At 36.2% G+C, this 18,217-nt stretch overlaps 1 protein-coding gene across 1 annotated transcript in view; it reads right to left on the bottom strand.

Annotated features, from left to right (window-relative positions):
* LOC133334798 (octopamine receptor beta-1R) overlaps window positions 1-17,027 on the bottom strand; it is a 77,187-nt gene extending 60,160 nt beyond the window's left edge. Inside the window, exon 1 of the mRNA XM_061543116.1 lies at window positions 16,860-17,027. Coding sequence (XP_061399100.1) covers window positions 16,860-16,900 — 41 coding nt within the window. The 5' untranslated portion in view covers window positions 16,901-17,027. The remainder of the gene's footprint in view (window positions 1-16,859) is intronic.
* Window positions 17,028-18,217: the final 1,190 nt, after the last annotated feature.

The raw sequence follows: 18,217 nt of genomic DNA, 5'->3' as shown, positions 1-18,217 counted from the left end.
ATTTTGGATAAAATGCGCATATTATTCGCGTATCGAAGGTTTTTTTGACCTATTTCCACACAGATTCGCGAATTTGACAATACAAGCGTAAATGCATGTAAACTTAATTCGAAGAAAACCGCGATTATTTACGCGAATTTGTCAAAATAAGTTTTTGCAGTTTTTCCCACATTCAAAATACCTATATCCGCCGTTTTATTGGGCGGAATTGAACATGGATGGACTCATTAGATCCGGCACGTAAAAAATGCGTGGTTCCACGGAATTTGAATGGACTTTCTTAATTTTAGACTCAAAAAATATGTTTTTTATAAAAATTTACGCACCAATTTTTCGTCTTTGGAACCCAATTCCAAAGATGCTACAGTAAGCACATTCATTAGATATACACTAAACGAAGCAAAATCACGAGTTCTACAATCCTATAATTAGTTTAGTCCATTATCTGGATTCGCATCCTAATTATAAGAAAAATTCAAAAAACACCGAAAATCCGGCTTCAAATTGTCAACATCCTGTTTGGTTGAATGCAGTGATTATATCGAAAAATCATACATTAGAACCATATTCTGCAACTTAGTCACTGATCACATGTGCGTGCGTTGTGTAGTTTAGCCACAAATCAGGAACGAACACAAAAAACTCGTTGGCTTCAAAACATTTTCACCCATTTTTTTACATTACCACCATCACAGCTTCCACCAAACTTATTATTTTTTACCAATATTTTAAGATTTTGACAAGAACACTTCATTTTATAGAAATTAATTTAAATTATATGCAATATCTTCATATTTCGCGAGTTATAACCTTGCAAACCTCAGCTTCAAGGAATTTAAAAGATTTTTGTAATTTCCCAAATGTGTTTATGAAAGAATTAACCTTATGTGGAAGAGGTTGTTCTATAGACTCTATCTTCGGATTTAATGTAGGTTTGGTAAACTACTACGATGTGCAAACAATGGGTTAAATCGAATTAAATTTACAAATTTTGAAAATTTTGACACTTTATGGGGAGGTAACAGAAGGAGGGATCCGAAATTGATCTATGTAAAGTAAACATATTAAAATGGGAAAAGTTGTGGATATTCTGCTAGACTCATATAAAATTAGTAAGTTTTAAAAATGTATACCCTTTGAGGAGAGCTACTAGAAACAGTGGACCGATAAGTCCCATCAAAAATAATACATGTTGGGTTAAAGTATTAGGTTGTGCAATGTTTGGTTTAAATCTATTTCTTTGTTCGCATAATATAATACAATTAATTTTCAGCACAATTTGGCCCTTTTTTGTGGGGAAGGTACGAGGAGTAGACACATTATTAACAACTTCAAACTTGATTTGTGGTTGAAAGAAATATTCCGATGCTGTGCAAGGTTTGGTTTAAATCGATTTCTTTGTTCGCATGATTTAATAAAATTAATTGTCAGCAAAATGTTGCCCTTTTTTGTGGGGAGGTACGAGGAGTAGACACATTATCCCCAACTTCAAACTTGATTTGTGATTGAAAGAAATATTACGATGTGCAGAGTTTGAATCAAATCGGGATGTCCGATATATAATATTGGATTTATAATAATTGAAAATGTTTACCCCCTCTGTTGAAGGCAACCAGAAGTTGTGGAAAAATGGGTACAATTTTCAAACTTGATCCAGGCTTTCTATACATAATTGGTTATGTGAAGTTTGGATAGTCCGTTCGCATGATATTTGAAAAAAAAAAAATTTGACCATTTTATGGAAAAAGTACCAGAAGAAGTGGACTGATATTTCCTATCTTCTAACTGTATTAAATTTTGGAAGAAATATTACAATGTGCAAATTTGGATAAAAACTGTTATGTCCTCTGAGAGTTATTGTGCGCACCAGGCAGCTGGAGAGACGGGCGGACATTTGTAAAACGACTGTAAACTGTGCGATAATGATTTTGTCCAAAGAAACATGGAGTCTAAATCCAATATTTTTACCATAGCAAAGTGTATAACCCTCATTAGCCATAAAGCTGAGGGTATAAAAAGTACATGTAATCGTATAGTTTTTATATATCTCCTATATCATGGTACCTTTTGAATTCCTTCATGAGATGTACATTCAAAACGCTACCCCATATTTTCGGTATTTATGAACAGTTATCCTTTCGAATTTTTGGTTCAAGTTAAGGTATTTTAAGGACTTTGTCTGGAAAAAATCGGTATATTTCAACATTTTTAGCATATCTATCATAGTTGCATCACTAGTTTTGCTGTGAATGTTAAATTGGGAAATTTTTTATTTTTTAAAAATAAGAATGATTTAAGTGCTTCTATGATAAATGATTTAAGTGCTTCTGTATGAAGAACAGGAACAAAAATTCTCACACAAAAACATTGTATTTCGTCGCATTGTGTGTTGAATGTGCATTTGGCTTAGTCTTATTGACTGCATTAATTTATCAACTATAAAAATGTCTTTAACTTCCCTACAAAACTAAAATATTTATAAATTAAATTATTAATCATTCGAAAATAAATATTGTCGTCTTTTGCAGCTATCAGCAAAGTGTCATCAACAAATAAACACATAAAATAACTTAAAGCCATCTACCTACTACCCCTCAGTTCAATGTAGGCAATTCATTTTCTTGAAGTAATTTACATAAATCACAACAAAATCAACAGTTTTAATTAATGTCCTACACGAAATTGCTTGCGTGGCTTTTTGTAAAGGACGAAAAACCAAAAACATGTTGTCATGCATGGCTGGTAGATAAAGAGGCGCCAAAGACCAAAGCAAAAAAAAAAAAAAAAAAGACAACTGTCCAGTAAAAATTTAATATCAATACATCATCAGCCAGATACCAAAACACACATACGCACACCCAACAAACATGTGATAACAACAAATAAAGTTATTCAAAGACCCGCAATATAACCAACCAAACCTGCAAAAAGCACCACTACACAAAAGGCCAGCTAAAACAACGATGACAACCACTAAACATAACAGTAACCACCAGAACCGAACCGAACGATAACAACAACGACGACAACAACAGAATTTAAATTATCATAAAATGGCCATAAATCAAAATTAACCACAATATTATTAATAAAGCCAAAACAACAGCACAGAAACAAAGCAAAGCCATAAAGTCTATTAAAGCATATTCATTATGGTACTTATTCACACATACGAACAACAGACACACATTTACGAACACACACAAGCAAGCATGTGATAAACCGATTTTTGGAAAAAGTTTTGTTTGGCCAAACCAAAAGCTTTTAACCTAAACATATTTCCTTTACCACAGGCAGGTTGGCAGTCACACACACAGCCACATAACAAACCAACCATATGGACATGCTGCGATTATTATATAAATTCACAGCATGATATGTCATGTATCTCATTTTGGTAAAAGGTAGGCCCACATACTTAGCAAAAACAACAAGTTATGACTGAAACATAAATTGGCATTAAAGGTTTTGTCTCTGCTAATGACCCAAACAAAGTAATTAAAGTTTTTCTGTTTGTGGAAGAGAGATTTCCAGCAGGCTGTTTTCAAGATTTTATACAATTGTGAGCTGGTTAATGTATTTGGAATTCATTGGATACATACAATTATACATTTGAGGAGAAAATAATATTTGAAAATTATGTCTGTGAAAATGTGAAAAATATAAGAAAACGTTGTTGATAAAAATGCTAGAAAGTGCTAAACATGTTTAAAAGTGCTAATAAATGTATAAAAATAACTTTGATTATAGGTAATAAAGAATCTGTATTTCTTAAAAATGCTTTATAGACTCCAATTGTTATTTATCAGAACAAAATTCTATGTCGATTTAGCTATGTCCGTCAGGTCAGCCTGATTAACGATACAGCTCGCAATATTGAACACAGAGCTTTGAAGTTTTGCACATAGATTGCTAAGTTTTTCGGTATAGGAAATGGGATATATTGATCCTTTTTAGGATGGGCCCATATAATGGTACCCCACAATATATGACATTTTGAGGCTTTGGGAAAGTTTATGAACCTTATTGACTGAAATTTGGTATTTTGGGTTCTGCCTGAATCTTTTTCCTACTAAAAATTTTCGATATTGGGTAACTTTTTAGGGAAGTCCAATTAAGTTTTACAACCGAATTCGTTGTAATTACCACCAAAAATTATGAATATGGGACCATGTTTCGAGGTAATCCCTCCATTACTCGTTGTTTTGGTGACATTAGGCAAGTTTTCAGCCCAAGTGGCTTAAATTTTATATTTTGAATTTATATTGGGCAGAAAATATCCACCAAAAATTAATTATATTGGTTTTAACACTGGTTGACACATACAGACGAATGTACCAGGATCAATATAAAGCCGATAAGCTATAGATTTCATACCAACCCATGAAGAGAATGCATCGCCTGTAATTGGTCTTAGATTCCTAAAATGTTGTCTCTGGGAGCATTGCAGTGCATAAAGGCAGTATATAAGTCAAATTCCCTCTACATTTGTGTTACCCCGAATAGTGCTGTAATTATTTTTTCAATTGTGGGAAAAAACTTTCCAAGAAATTCAAAAATTTGATTTGTATCCTTTTTTCTTAATATATTAATTTTTGCCTTTCAGCTTTCATTTTTTTATGGCATTAGCAGTTTAAATCCATCCACCGAAGCGGCTATACATTTCGCAAAAATTGGGCGTCGCCGTTCGCAGTAATTGACCCTCTGTTACTAAAAAACGTGGACATTTTTTTAGGTGGAAATCATTTAAAAATACAGCTGGTGCAATAAATGAAGCAGAAATCGACCTACCGCAACGCAGAATTTCTTGTGAATGGGAGAAAATTCACTCAATAAGCAAAAATGTCGATTTTGGAGTAAAGATCAGCCAAACGCATTGCAAAAGCTACAAATGCATCCAGAAATAGTCAAAGTGCGAGGCCGCCATTCATCTTCAAATAAGTAGCGAATCGTAACTTAACTGTGAATGGTAGTAGCACTTACCAGATAGATTTTTTATACAACCTGCAAGAGCTTAACATCTATGACATGCGTTTTCAACAAGACGTTGCCACCTGTCTCGCAGTACTTCTAATAATAGACATATTGAGAGCCGAATTTGGTCAATATTTGATATCACGTTGGGACCCGGTCAATTGACTGCCTAGATCGTGCGATTTAATGCCTTCGAAGCGTTTGGACAATTTGATGCACATTATGTTTTTTACTTAGCTGGCTTGTGACATTTGTTCCATAAGCCGAATTTAAAAAAAAAAATATTTCTAGACGCGTCGGTCTTTTGCGCAACTCTTCTCTTTTGAAGGGCCATGTTCGGATATGTTGCCTTCACATGATCTTTCCATCGAATTCACTTTTATATACCTATTGCACTGGGGCATGTGGTCACAACATGACATAGTCAACGTAGTCCCTGCAGCAGAATACGTCTAACAATGTCGATGTGCGAGAATAGATGGTACAATTCCTGTTCCTTCGACGGCGATATTCACCGTCAACGCAGATCGGCCCATAGATGTTTCGGCGAACTTTTCTCTCGAACACTCCAAGAGCTGCCTCATCTACTTGCGCAAGCACCCATGCTTCAGGTCCACATAACAGCACGGGTAGTGTCAGCGTCTTGTGGAGCGTGTTTTTGGTCTAGCGGTAGGTGGCGTTGTTTCTAAAGTAGGATCTGTTGGGAAACTCTATTTTTCTCAGGATTTCAAAGCTGATGTTATTAGTTTTATTTATAGCGCTACCGAGGTGTATAAAATAGTTAACTACCTCGAAGCTGTAGTTCTCAAGTGACACAGTTGGTCCGAGTCTACTGGACGTCTTGCGCGTTGATACTAGGTCCTCTCGCCGTTTACTGCCAGACCCACTTTGGCTGACTCCTTCTCAATTTGTTAAAAGGTGGCTGTTACCGCTCGCAATGTCCGACCCATTATGTCCATGCCATCAGCGTAGGCGAGCAACATGTGTTGTTTGGTGTACAGAGTGTCATTTCTGTTCACCTGCTGCTTTATTACTCTTCAGTCTCATCTTCTGACTACATCTTGACTATGTGGTATGCAATCTATACCGTCATCCCTTTTTGGTTCTGGGGTATTTTCTTCACCGTTACTATTTGATACCAGAAGCTTTGCAAAATGTTTATTAAAGGTTTTCAACACTCTCTGGTGACAGATACAGGTCACCAGGTTTCCATCTTTATCTCCACAGGAGGATGTGCCTTCGGTTTGATGTTTGTTTAAGTTCATCTTGTTCTCACGTCATTCTTCTTATTTTTTCTGAAAATACGTTTCTCCTCTCTTCTTTTTCTCCCGGTAGCTTCATCGCATGTTGCTACGGATTGACCTGCTGTTTTCACATCTGTACCATTACGACACTCCCGATCGTACCATGGGTTTTTTGATGGTGGTCTTTGGTAACCAAGTGTTGCTTTGAGCAATTCTGTGCAATTGTTTTTCTATGTTATTATCGGAATAAGGAGTGTTTTCTTCAAACAGGTGGGTAAGTTGAGCGGACTATGTTTCTGCTACTGTTGAATTTACATCTTTTCGCTTGCTGCTACATTAAGACTAGTACCAACCTTAGCTGCTACAAGGTAATGATCCGAATCGATATTCGCTGTTCGGATCGGTCGAACGTCAAAAACATTGGATGAATGCCTTCGTCTATCACCACATAATCAATTAGATTTATCCTGTTTTGATTGGGAGAAAGCCAGGCGGCCGTGTGGGATTGTCCTTAAAAAGGGAAATCAATAATGAAGTAACGCGCCATTTGAGCAAAGTAATTATGCGCCATGATTAGAGATGGACAGTGGGTAAATACTCGGGTAATTGGGTAAATAATTATGTGTATTTACTATATTGAATCACTGATACAACACTACAATACACCCTATTTCCGGATTTCTGTTATCAAACCGATTTAAAATTGATAGAAAATTTGCATGTAGGACGGGTTCTGGCTAATGAAGACCCCTATTGTTTTTGGAAAAGATCGGTTAATATTTTGGTGATGAAATGGACCAAAAACTTTATTTTTGTCGGTTTTTCTGGTTGCTCCAGAGGCCGCAATTATGGCCCAAACACCGCGAATTTTTGCATGGAGAAGGGGATCAGGCCAAAGAATAAGCATGCCTGTTTTGATAAAGATTGGTCAATATTTAACGGGTCAAATGGACCCAGACTTTTGTGTTGAAAATGACAAAATTTGTATTCTATGGCGTATATACTTACTTCTGAGGGACATAGAACCGAGAAGTTGATAGTATATCCAAGAGGAGTGGTTTAACATTAAATTGATACCAATTGCATTGTCGTGTGTACTCGGATGTGGGAGTTACACTTAAATATTTACAGGTCCTTACGTATTCATATATTATTTAGTAACCCATTACCACACTAGAGGGCGGAAATATATCGCGGATCGCTTTGAAATTCTCCATGAGGATCCAGGTATGGTCATGGACAACGCATATAATTTTCGGTGATGATCAGATAATGATATTGGGATGAAGTGACCCGGAAACTTTTTATGAGTCGATTTATTTATTTTATTTATTTATTTATTCATATTGTAATACAAAGCCTTCATGGCCAAACATAATATATTACATTGCAAAACATAACCTGAATTTTAATTCTAAAATCTTAATTCGAATTGAATTGAGTTGTCTTCCCAGCCTTTATTTACATTATAGGTGTTACTAAAATAAATATATATAAGTACCATTAGCAATAACATATCCCAAAGCATCAAATAAAAAAAATGCTACTTGTATACTATAGGCCACTATAGGGGGGTCTGGACAAGTAATTAGAAGAGCTAGGGGTGCAAATATCGCTAAATATTGCCCAAGCTCAGAATACCGAACCATAGAAAATTAGATTTTCGTGGAAGTTGTGTAGGGTATCATATGGTCGGCCCCGTCCGACTATACTGCTCCGCTCATTGGTTTTGGTGCAGAGAGTTGCGGCAATGGGTAGTCGTAGTCTGATTAACCCATTTGGAATTTAGAGAAATTGAAGCGAATGGGGGATATACCAGAATGAGGTATCTAACGTGATTACTGTTGTGAAGAAATGTTACGAATCAAATCCGTTACTCCCTTCGACATTTTAAAATCGACTCGAAGATGTCGGAGACCACATCTATAAATGATGAATAAGCTGAATAAAAATCTGCGTCGATTTAGGTTTTTTTGGTATTGGAAATGGGTTATACCGGATCCACTTATCCAATGGAAAATCTTTAATTTGACATTACTGGGATATATCTAAGCAGAAAGTGAACAACATATGTGTATGTTTTGACATAGCCCCCATTAAAAAATCATTCTCCATTTTCTCGCCATAGTGTCTGCGATTTGAAATTTCGAGTTTTTGAAGACTGACATGGAACTATGCAGAAAATGATTAATATAGGACCGTGTTTTAGTATGGCCTCTATATAAGTTCCGCCCACTTTCCGTATTTTCAATGCGTTTCGGCTGCATTTTCCAACTGAAAGATCGGTAAGTGAATATTTCGGGATTTGGGAAGATGAGCAACAACAACTCTCTAGACGATTTCGGTATAGCTCCAGGTTTTCACGACATTTTGAAGATTTTAACCCCATTTTCCCTTCGAAGAGGCTGTATTTTAGAATTCTGGGTTCTTACATGAAACCCATGGTACGATCAGGAGTGTCGTAATGCTACTGATGTGAAAAACGCAGCGTATAGGGCAACCCTGCAGACAGTAGCAACACGTAATGTGATGGAGAATTATCGGGAGAAAACGAGAGAGAGAGAGAGAGAGAGGAGAAACGTGTTTTCAGAAAAAAGAAGAATGAACAAGAAAAAAGTGAGCGTGAGCAAATCGAGATGTACAGGAGTCAGAATGAAGTCCGGAAATATTACCAATGAGTAAAACACCAAAAATAAAATGATATCAGTTTTGAAATTCGGAGAAGGATTGTGATGGCCTGCATATGCTACTATGGTCTAAGAAAGCTGTTTAGAAACAAGGCCAACTCCCGCCAGACCAAACTCACACTTTACAAGACGCTGATACTACCCATGCTGTTATAGGGATCTGAGGCATGGGTACTTGCGCAAGCAGATGAGACAGCTTTTGGGGTGTTTGAAAGAAAAGTACTCCGAAAGATATACGGGCCGACGGTGAATATCGGCTTCGAATGAACCACGAGCTTTACAATTTATTTGCGCACATCGACATTGTTAGACGTATTGAACTGCAGCGACTACGATGGCTAGGCCATATTGAGCGAATGAATGATAATGCCCCAGCTCAAAAGGCATATAAAAGCGAGTCTACTGATGGTTCCCGTAGAAGGGGAAGGCCACGAATCAAATGGAAAGGCCGAGTAGAAAAAAAAATCTTGGAACGTGGTCTTTCAAATTGGAGGAGATGCGCACAAGACCGACGCGCTTGGAAATCTTTTTTTAAGCTCTTCTTATGGAACAACCGTTCTGTAACAAGCCAGCTAAGTGAAGTATGTAGGGGTTCTTACATGGATAAAAACTTCTATGCAGAACAAAATTTATATAGAACCACGTATAGAATCCTGCTTCTCGAACTACTAAAAATATAAAATGTATAAAATATCACATTTGTCCTCGTTAAAAGGTTAAATAATTGATTACAAAATTTAATCAGTTTAATGTAGTGAAAATCTCATTAAATAACCCAAAAATACGGACTTGATAAGCATTTCCATTAAAGAAGTAATATTTAAAGTGAAAATACGGCCATACACAAGTGGTCTCAAAGCAGCAGGGGCAACAACAAACAAAGTACCCTTAAGGTATATTTAAGCAATTAATTATGTCCGTAAATGTCACGAATAAAAATAGATATGTTAATTTTGGTTGTTCATTTAGTTGTTTGTTTTTCTGTTTCTCTGTCTGTCTGACTATTTGTTTACATGTTAGACTGACTGACTGAACGAACGAACGAATGAACCTTTTTTGCGACATGAATAACATTTGACAAATTCATTCCATTTCAGTTGTCTTCAAGAGATTTGTTGCTGTTTTGTGTTTTAGTTTCACTAACACAAAATCTGATGAGAGGGAGGGGGAATTGGGCGATGCCTTGTTAAATGTTTATCACTAGAATAAAAATGACATGCTATATATATATTTATATATACTTTTTTGGGTTTTGGGTGCAAAAATTAAAGTAATTTATTAAAGCGATTCTTGTGTGCCCACTTGTCACATTATTACAATCAAATGATGGTGGTCCTTTTTTAAATTCTTTTTATGTAATTTTTCAAAATAAGGTATTTTAAAATATTTTCGCAAAAATAATGTCATTATAATTCAAGAGGGCCGAAGGGCATTTTGCTACATTGCAATACCTAATGATTGATTAGAATTGAACGTGTGTAACCACCCAAGGCATCATCATCATCATTGAAGTGCTATAATGTAACATTTTTTTTGGGACATCACCAACTTATCACTTCTGGCAGGCAGGTAGGTAGTTAAGTGATGAAGGTTTGCATGTAATCGATAGGAGACATACAAATTGATGCTCCTCAATTTTCACACAAAATTGCCTATGGTCGTTCAAATAATGAACGACTATCAAGGGATTTTATTTCCGAAAATATTTAAATTGCGAGTATATAATCCTGTTGGAATTGTTATTAATGATATTGCTGCATATTTTGGTATTTGTTTTTTTAAAATAGAAAATACTCAATGCTTCCTCCCTCCGAATTATCTATATTTTAAATTTATGTCATACAATATTTTGTATAGCAATTATGAATAACTTGTTGTCAATGTCAAAAATGAAATTTATTTTTCTCATTGTAATATCAAAGTTTTTTAATTGAAATTTGACAAAGTCGACTTTTCCAATTCAATGATAATGAAGCCTTGGAAGGCATGACAAACAAATGTTTCAATTGATTGCAAGAAAATGAATTTAGAATAATTTGTAATTGAAATTAGTTTTCAAAGTTTATTAGCGAAATGCTTGCCCAGTTTTGGTAATAAAATATTTAAATTAAATTAGGATAGGAGCTTCTATGTACTGAATATCGAATGGGACCTTTATATCTTTTATCAAGAGGTATTTCATCCTTAAATTGGAAAAAAAAATCGTCACATTGATTAAAAATGTGGGGAGTGTACTATATAAATACATGGATTTATATTTCATCGAGAAAACCTTTTTGCATCTAAGAACCCGCGTTTGCATAGATAATGTAGAACAACCTTTTCTAGTAAGTTTATTCTGAAATTGGGAAATTTTCTATGAAAAGAAACCAACAAAATCCAACTAACCAACAAAAATATTGGAAGATGTGGGCGTGACGTGAAAACACACCCCTCCCCCCAAAAAAAGGGGGCTTCTAGGCAAAAATTCATGTTATGATAGGACCTAAACATGCGTAAGAAAAAGATAATTGAAATTCTCTAAATATCTAATGGTGGAGCTACCGTTATATGGGGCTATAATAAAACGGATATGAATATTGATATTTTTATTGAGATTTAACAGCCAATGAGAATAAAAAATACCAAATTACAACCAATTCGGTTAAAAAACGTGTAATTTTTTTTAAATACCGACTTGGGTCAATATTAGCAAATATTAGTGCGGAGATGTGGTGGTACCGCTATTATAATCCAAAATTATAATTCAGAGCCAATTTGACTGAAAAACGTCATAAAAATCTCCAAATTAGGGGGTACCTTTAAACATGGGTCAATGTTAAAAATTTTTAGTACGGAAATGTGATATACAATGAAAACACAAAATACAAAATTACAGCCAAATTGGTTGGAAAACGTTTCATATTCTGTCTCCAAAATATGCAACACTGGAAGATCCCGTTTTATGGGGGGACACCCTGAAACATGGGTCAATATTAATCATTTTTTGGAAGGAGACGTACCACACAATGAGAATCCAAAATACCAAATTACAGTCAATTCATTTCGAGTATTGGGTAGTACCGTTATATGGGGCTATACTGAAACTAGTGTTTTTGAGGTAGAAGACATCATATTATGCCCACACACCATTTTACTGTTTGGTGTTGTCAACAAATATATACCCTCAGCTCATGGTTTGCAGGGATCTAGGGAATTAAAAAATAGTGCCATGTTGGAGAATTTGTGGTAAAACTTATAATTCTTTAAAAGTAGTAGTAGTTTGTTTGGGAGTTACCACATATCATGAACCTATAAATCCGATAATTACACGTAATCTATATTTATGATAAATATTAAGGTCTGCCATGTTTAGACCACACCAAATTGACCAATAGAAGTAGTAGATAATATTACGATTTACAAAGCTTAAATCAAATCGGACATTTAATTTTTTGATATTGAATTAAGAAAAAATATATGTCACAAATATATAACACAGGAGCGGACCGATGATCCGACTCTGTATACATGTTTTGTTAACATATTAGGTTGTCTTTGCTTGGTTTTGGTTTCGGTTTTAATGTTTATCAAATCAGCTATAAAATTGGCTCCAAATTAAATTTACAAGTATATAAAATATTTACCATTTGTGAGGGAGGTACCAGAAGGAGAGGGCTGATGGCTCCCATCATCGGACTTTATGTAGACTTGGTAAAGATAAAAGGTTTTGCAAGATATTGAATTTATATACATTGAAAACATTAATGGGTCCATTATGGAAAGCAACCAAACTCCAGTTGCGAGTTTAACTGGCAACGCAATTGAAATAAAACTTAACATTATGAATACCAACTTTTCCCAGTTGCTGTCGATAATACTGTTTTGACATTTCTACAACTAGAAATATTGTAAACAAACAAAAAAAAAAATGAATAAAATATTTCAGAAAAACTAATTATATGTGATGATAAGTTCAGTGGAACTATTTTTTGATGATGAAAATTATGTTCAAGGTGTGTAATTTATTAGAAGGCATTTAAGAGAGAGTAGATGCTGACGTTTAGAGAAATGTTCAATCAACTGCTCATAATAGCTTCAAGGCGTATTTTCGACTACCAAAAGATGTGTTGTGTACATAGATGAAGCCTTAAACCCTGATTTCCGAAAAGACTGGCGGTCAACAGCAATTCCTCCACTCTTAACAATGTGTGCAGCTCTGATGCTTTTTGTGGAGGGAAGTTTTCAAAAGTCCCATAGGAATGACTTCAACCTTGGCATGGATTTGGTAAAATTTGGATTGTATCCAAATTAACGGAGGAGGAAAAAGGGAAGAATAAATTTTTTTATTCGAAAACAAAGTTCCAGGGTGTTGTCGGATGTATTGATGAACACACCTACATATCATGAACCTAAAAGAAGATGTTCGCCACTTTCTGCCATTCATTTGGAATGCGCGTTGGTGGGCCATAGTAGTTAAGGTCTTCCACACATCATCAATAGTGGATTTGGTTTGAGCAAAAGTCCGCACGCCGCGTGCTACATTTGGGTGAGCTTCCATCCGGGCAATAAGGACCTCAAATTTTTCTTTTGTAGTAATATTAGTCATTATGGGAAGCCTACAAAGTTCAGTTATTATAAACAGCAACCAGAAATAAATGGTTGCCGAAAAATTCTATTTGAAGCAATTGAAGTTGACAACAGTTGCCCTTCATAATTCAAATTTGGCAACTGGAAACGCCACTAAACTATGGTTACCATCCGTAATCGACCCATAAAACTAAGGAAAATCCAACTTTAATGGACTTGGATTTTTTAGAGAATAATGGGGAACGATGTTTGGTAGTCGCAAAGAGTACCATAAAGAATATCGGTTATGGCCCTAAATGTACATACACCGTTGGAAATCCCTTTCAATGCTCTTTCCAACGGTATATGAAATGTGGCATACTCCCACCCGTTTTCGTACAGTAGGTTCTGTCGTTAGGGACCATATATTGATATTTTCAATATATTTAGGGTCAAAACTGATACATCAGAAAGCCCATTCAATGCTCTTTCCAACGGTATATAGAAAAGTGATGCTAAAGTTTTCAAGACATTAGGTCATGAAATTTAAATGCTACTTAAAAAATTAGGCTTTGTTGTCTCTAAACACATTTTTTGGATCTGATAGTCTCATAAAAATATTTTAAAATATCCACGCCTTTGGCTCAGATAGTCTCATAAAAATATTTTAAAACATCCACGGCTTTGGCTCTGATAGTCTCAGAAAAATATTTCAAAACATCCACGCCTTTGGCTGTGAAAGTCTCAGAAAAATATGAATTTAGTCTCAGAAAATGTTTGTATCTCTTGAATAACTACTGAGATATAGAGCTCTAAAAAGCGCCGAAGCTGAAATCGAAAAAAAGTATGTATGAGAAATATAGAAATAAATTTGCACCGATTTGAATACAACTTGACACAAACCTTTCGGCGTTGTTCATATCATCCCTACAGAATTAAAATTTCACAAAATTTCGTTTCAATCGGATAATTACTGGTGCACTTTGGCGTCCAAAAAGTATTGTAGTTACGTCTTTTTGTTTCAGAACAAGTAAAAAGTGTCAGTCGGTGTTGCCGACAGATATATACCCTATATATGGCTTGCGGAGGTCTTCGGAATTATACACAGCTTTTATTACACATTTATACATTTTTATCACAGAGGTTTCGGATTTAATGTCGATTAAATCGGTTATTCAATTCGCTTCAAATAAAATTTACAAAATTATAAAATATTTACCCTTTGTGGGGTAGGTTCCAAAAGAAGAGGACCGACCGGTCCCACCATCCGACTTGATCTAGGCTTGGTAAAGACATTCTAATCGCCTAGTACAGGCTTTCGAACAATCAGTGTGCCAAAGTGGATCTGTGGAACTTGAGAAGTACAGTTTCGAGGTAGTCAAAAATGTTATATACCTTGGTACCGCCATAAATAAAACGAATGACATCAGTTTTGAAATTCAGAGAAGGATAGTGTTGGCCAATAGATGTTACTATGGTCTGAGCAAGCTACTGAAAAGCAAGGCCACATCCCGCCAGACCAAACTCACACTCTACAAAACGCTTTATACTACCCGTGCTGTTATATGGATCTAAAGCATGGGTACTTACGCAAGCAGGTGAGGCAGCTCTTGGAGTGTTGGAGAAAAAATTCTCCGAAAGATCTATGGGCCGATCTGCGTTGACGGTGAATATCGACGTCGAATGTACCATGAGTTGTTCCTGCTATTCTCGGACATCGACATTGTTAGACGTATTGAGCTGCAGCGACTACGTTGGCTAGGTGAAAATGGATGAAGATGCCCCAGCCCAGAAGGCATATAAAAGCGAACCAGCAGATGGTTAACGCAGAAGGGAAAAGCCACGAATAAGATGGAAAAGCCATGTGGAAGACAACATTGCGAATATGGTCTTTAATATTGGAAAAACTGCGCAAAAGACCGACGCGCCTTGAAAGCGTTTTTTAAGCTCGGCTTATGGAACGAAAGTTCTGTCACAAGCCAGCTATTTTTTTTTATTTGTGACCATTTTATTTGTGACCTTCTTCGGATATGACCTAAGCCTGGTAAAAAATAGATTATGCAAATTTTGGTTCAAATCGGACATTCCTTTGGCCTGATATTGGATTTATATATATTGAAAAGTTTTATACTTTGTGGGGGAGGTATCAAAAGCAGTGGATCATATTGGAACTTGATGTAGTCTTGGTAAAATTGGTTCAACTCGAATAGTCCGTTCGCATGATATTATAAAATTAGTTTTTAGCACAATTTTTACCATTTGGAGAACTAAGTTTTGTTAGAAATATTACGATGTGCAAAGTTTGGGTAAAATCGGATACTCCCTTCGAGAGTTATCGTGCGCACAGCCGACCAGATAGACCGTCGGACATTTTTGGTCCAAAGAAACATCGAGTCTATTGTAAATACTTTGATGAGGCATAAAACTAAGGGTATAAAAAATTATGTTAAAAAGACGTAACTGACAATAAACCATAAAAAAAAGATAATTTTTTGTTTTTTCAAAAAAGAAATACGACCATATAATTTATGGAATGCTCATACCACTAATCTCACACGGGAAGATGCACAAGCAACAGCAACTGGCCGAGTAAGATGAAAAAATACTCTTGGAAAAAATTCAAAGACAATTAATATAACAGTATTTGTTATTATAGGGGCTTACTTGGGGATGATAAAAACGTTTTTGGGAATTTTGGGTGAAAACATATCTTTATTTGGAGATGTCATTTAAAACTAGCAGGAGCTATATCTAAATCTGAACCGATTTCAACCAAACTTGTGTAAATACAGTTCATTACGATATGCAAAATGTGGTCTCTATTGAGCAAACCTTTGAAGCTTTGTGCACCATTTAAGTCAAACGGACGACGAGCGATACCTAAATCTGAAGCGAATCTGAAGATAATACATGCAATACATACACACATACAAGACTAAACAACTGAACTCTGTTCATAACTCAATTCGCACATGTTGCGTATACGTATTAGAATTATTCAATGCGAACACTTATACGACCTATAGTGCATCTAACTACAACCCAAGGGAAACAAATCGTAAGCTGATTACTGTGGTAGATATATCCTTAGAGCAAGATAATCATATTTTCGTAAGAAAAATAATTTCCTAACGAAATCTACCGTTTTTTTTAATTTCCCTTCAAAATTCTATTATTTTTCAGAAATAATGTTTCCAGTGGTTACAAACAAAATTCTCCCACAAAACTTGACATATCATTAAAAACATTCATTGCCACATGCAGACACACACACAGACGTATGACACAAACAATGAAATGGAATCATAAACAAGAAAATAAAAAAAGAAACTACATAAAGATACAAATATATATTTTTTGGTAACAAGCGAAACTGTAGTGGTGCTGGTGCACCATGACAACTTACCGCAATTTCCTGTGTCGCATGACGGATACAATAACCAGCATGTTGCCAAGTATGGCAGCGAGTATGATGAAACCGATAATAAAACATTTGACGATGACAAATGTTAAATGCGACTCGCTGAGGGCATCGATAGGAACTACTGAACTGCTGCCACCGCCACTACCGCTGCCGGTGATGTCGGTGCCAAGGCTGGCCACAAAAACTGGACTAACGACACCGCCGCCATCGCTCGGACCACCGATATTGCCAAAATTACTTATACTAAATGGGTCGTCCATGTGGCCAATTTCCAGGGCACTGCCAGAGCCGCCACCGATGGCGGCAGCAGCCGGAACAACACCTCTGCTATCCAACAGACCATTGGCCACAAAATTTAAATATTTCGAATTGGTATCCTCGGCAATGTGTATGAGATTGTGGTGGGGCGACGAAGACTGATGTGGCGGCAGATGTTTGTGATGCTGTTGCTGCTGCTGATGGTGGTAACTCCCGCTCCCACTATGGCGTCGAAGGATGCTGGCGCTACTGCCACCACTACTGAAGACGACATTACTGCCACTGGAATTGAGGCCAGTCTGCATGGCGGCGGAATCGGGTGAGGAGGAACTTGTTATATTTGCCATGTTTATTAAGGATGTTAACAAAGTGTTGCTGGCTGTTGCCAGGGTTGTTGTCATCAACGACGATGGAGGTGGTGTTGTGGGTGTCATCATTTCGGTGGTCGAACAAAAACTCAACAACACCCTCAGTCTCTTAGATGTGGGGGGTAGGGTTGGATTTTGGTTGTTGTTGTTTTTTTTTTTTTTGCGGGGAAACTCAGTGGTTTTCCAACACAAATTGAGTTATTCCAAACGATTTGTCGATTTGAGTTAAAAAAAACTGTTTAATCATTCACAAACAAAATATTTTGTGACTTGTTTTCCAACCAAGGGAGCTTGTTTGTATCTCCCCTCTGGTTTTATGGGATTTTTTGGAAGTCTCTTTTTCTCTTATCCTGCAGATTTATTTTTTTCTCACAAACTAAACACCAGAATTCATTAAAAATACGCTATCAAGGCTAATGTCCTAATTGATACTGCTGTTTAGCAAGCTGCTATGGTGGTTGTTGTGGTGTTTTGCGAATTATTCGAAGGCGAGCTTATTTCGGGTGCCAGCGGGAGCCAAAATTGGCGCTTGTTCTTGTACTTCTTATCAATGCTGATTCTGTTATTGGCAGCTGTGGCGGTGTTTATGCTATTATCCACGCTATCACTACCCTCGATGCTGCTCATAAGGGATTTGTGGTGGCCACCACCAATATGCCACCTGGGCATTAGCTGTTGCTCGAAAACGTCTAATGGGAGCTTCGTCTGCGGTAT

Source organism: Musca vetustissima, unplaced genomic scaffold (assembly GCF_032173495.1).
Source record: "Musca vetustissima isolate MV318-11 ecotype Yass unplaced genomic scaffold, APGP_CSIRO_Mvet_v1 utg9424, whole genome shotgun sequence".
Taxonomy (NCBI): domain Eukaryota; kingdom Metazoa; phylum Arthropoda; class Insecta; order Diptera; family Muscidae; genus Musca; species Musca vetustissima.
The sequence above is the reverse complement of the archived record's forward strand: the minus strand, read 5'-3'. Positions and strand labels throughout refer to the sequence as shown.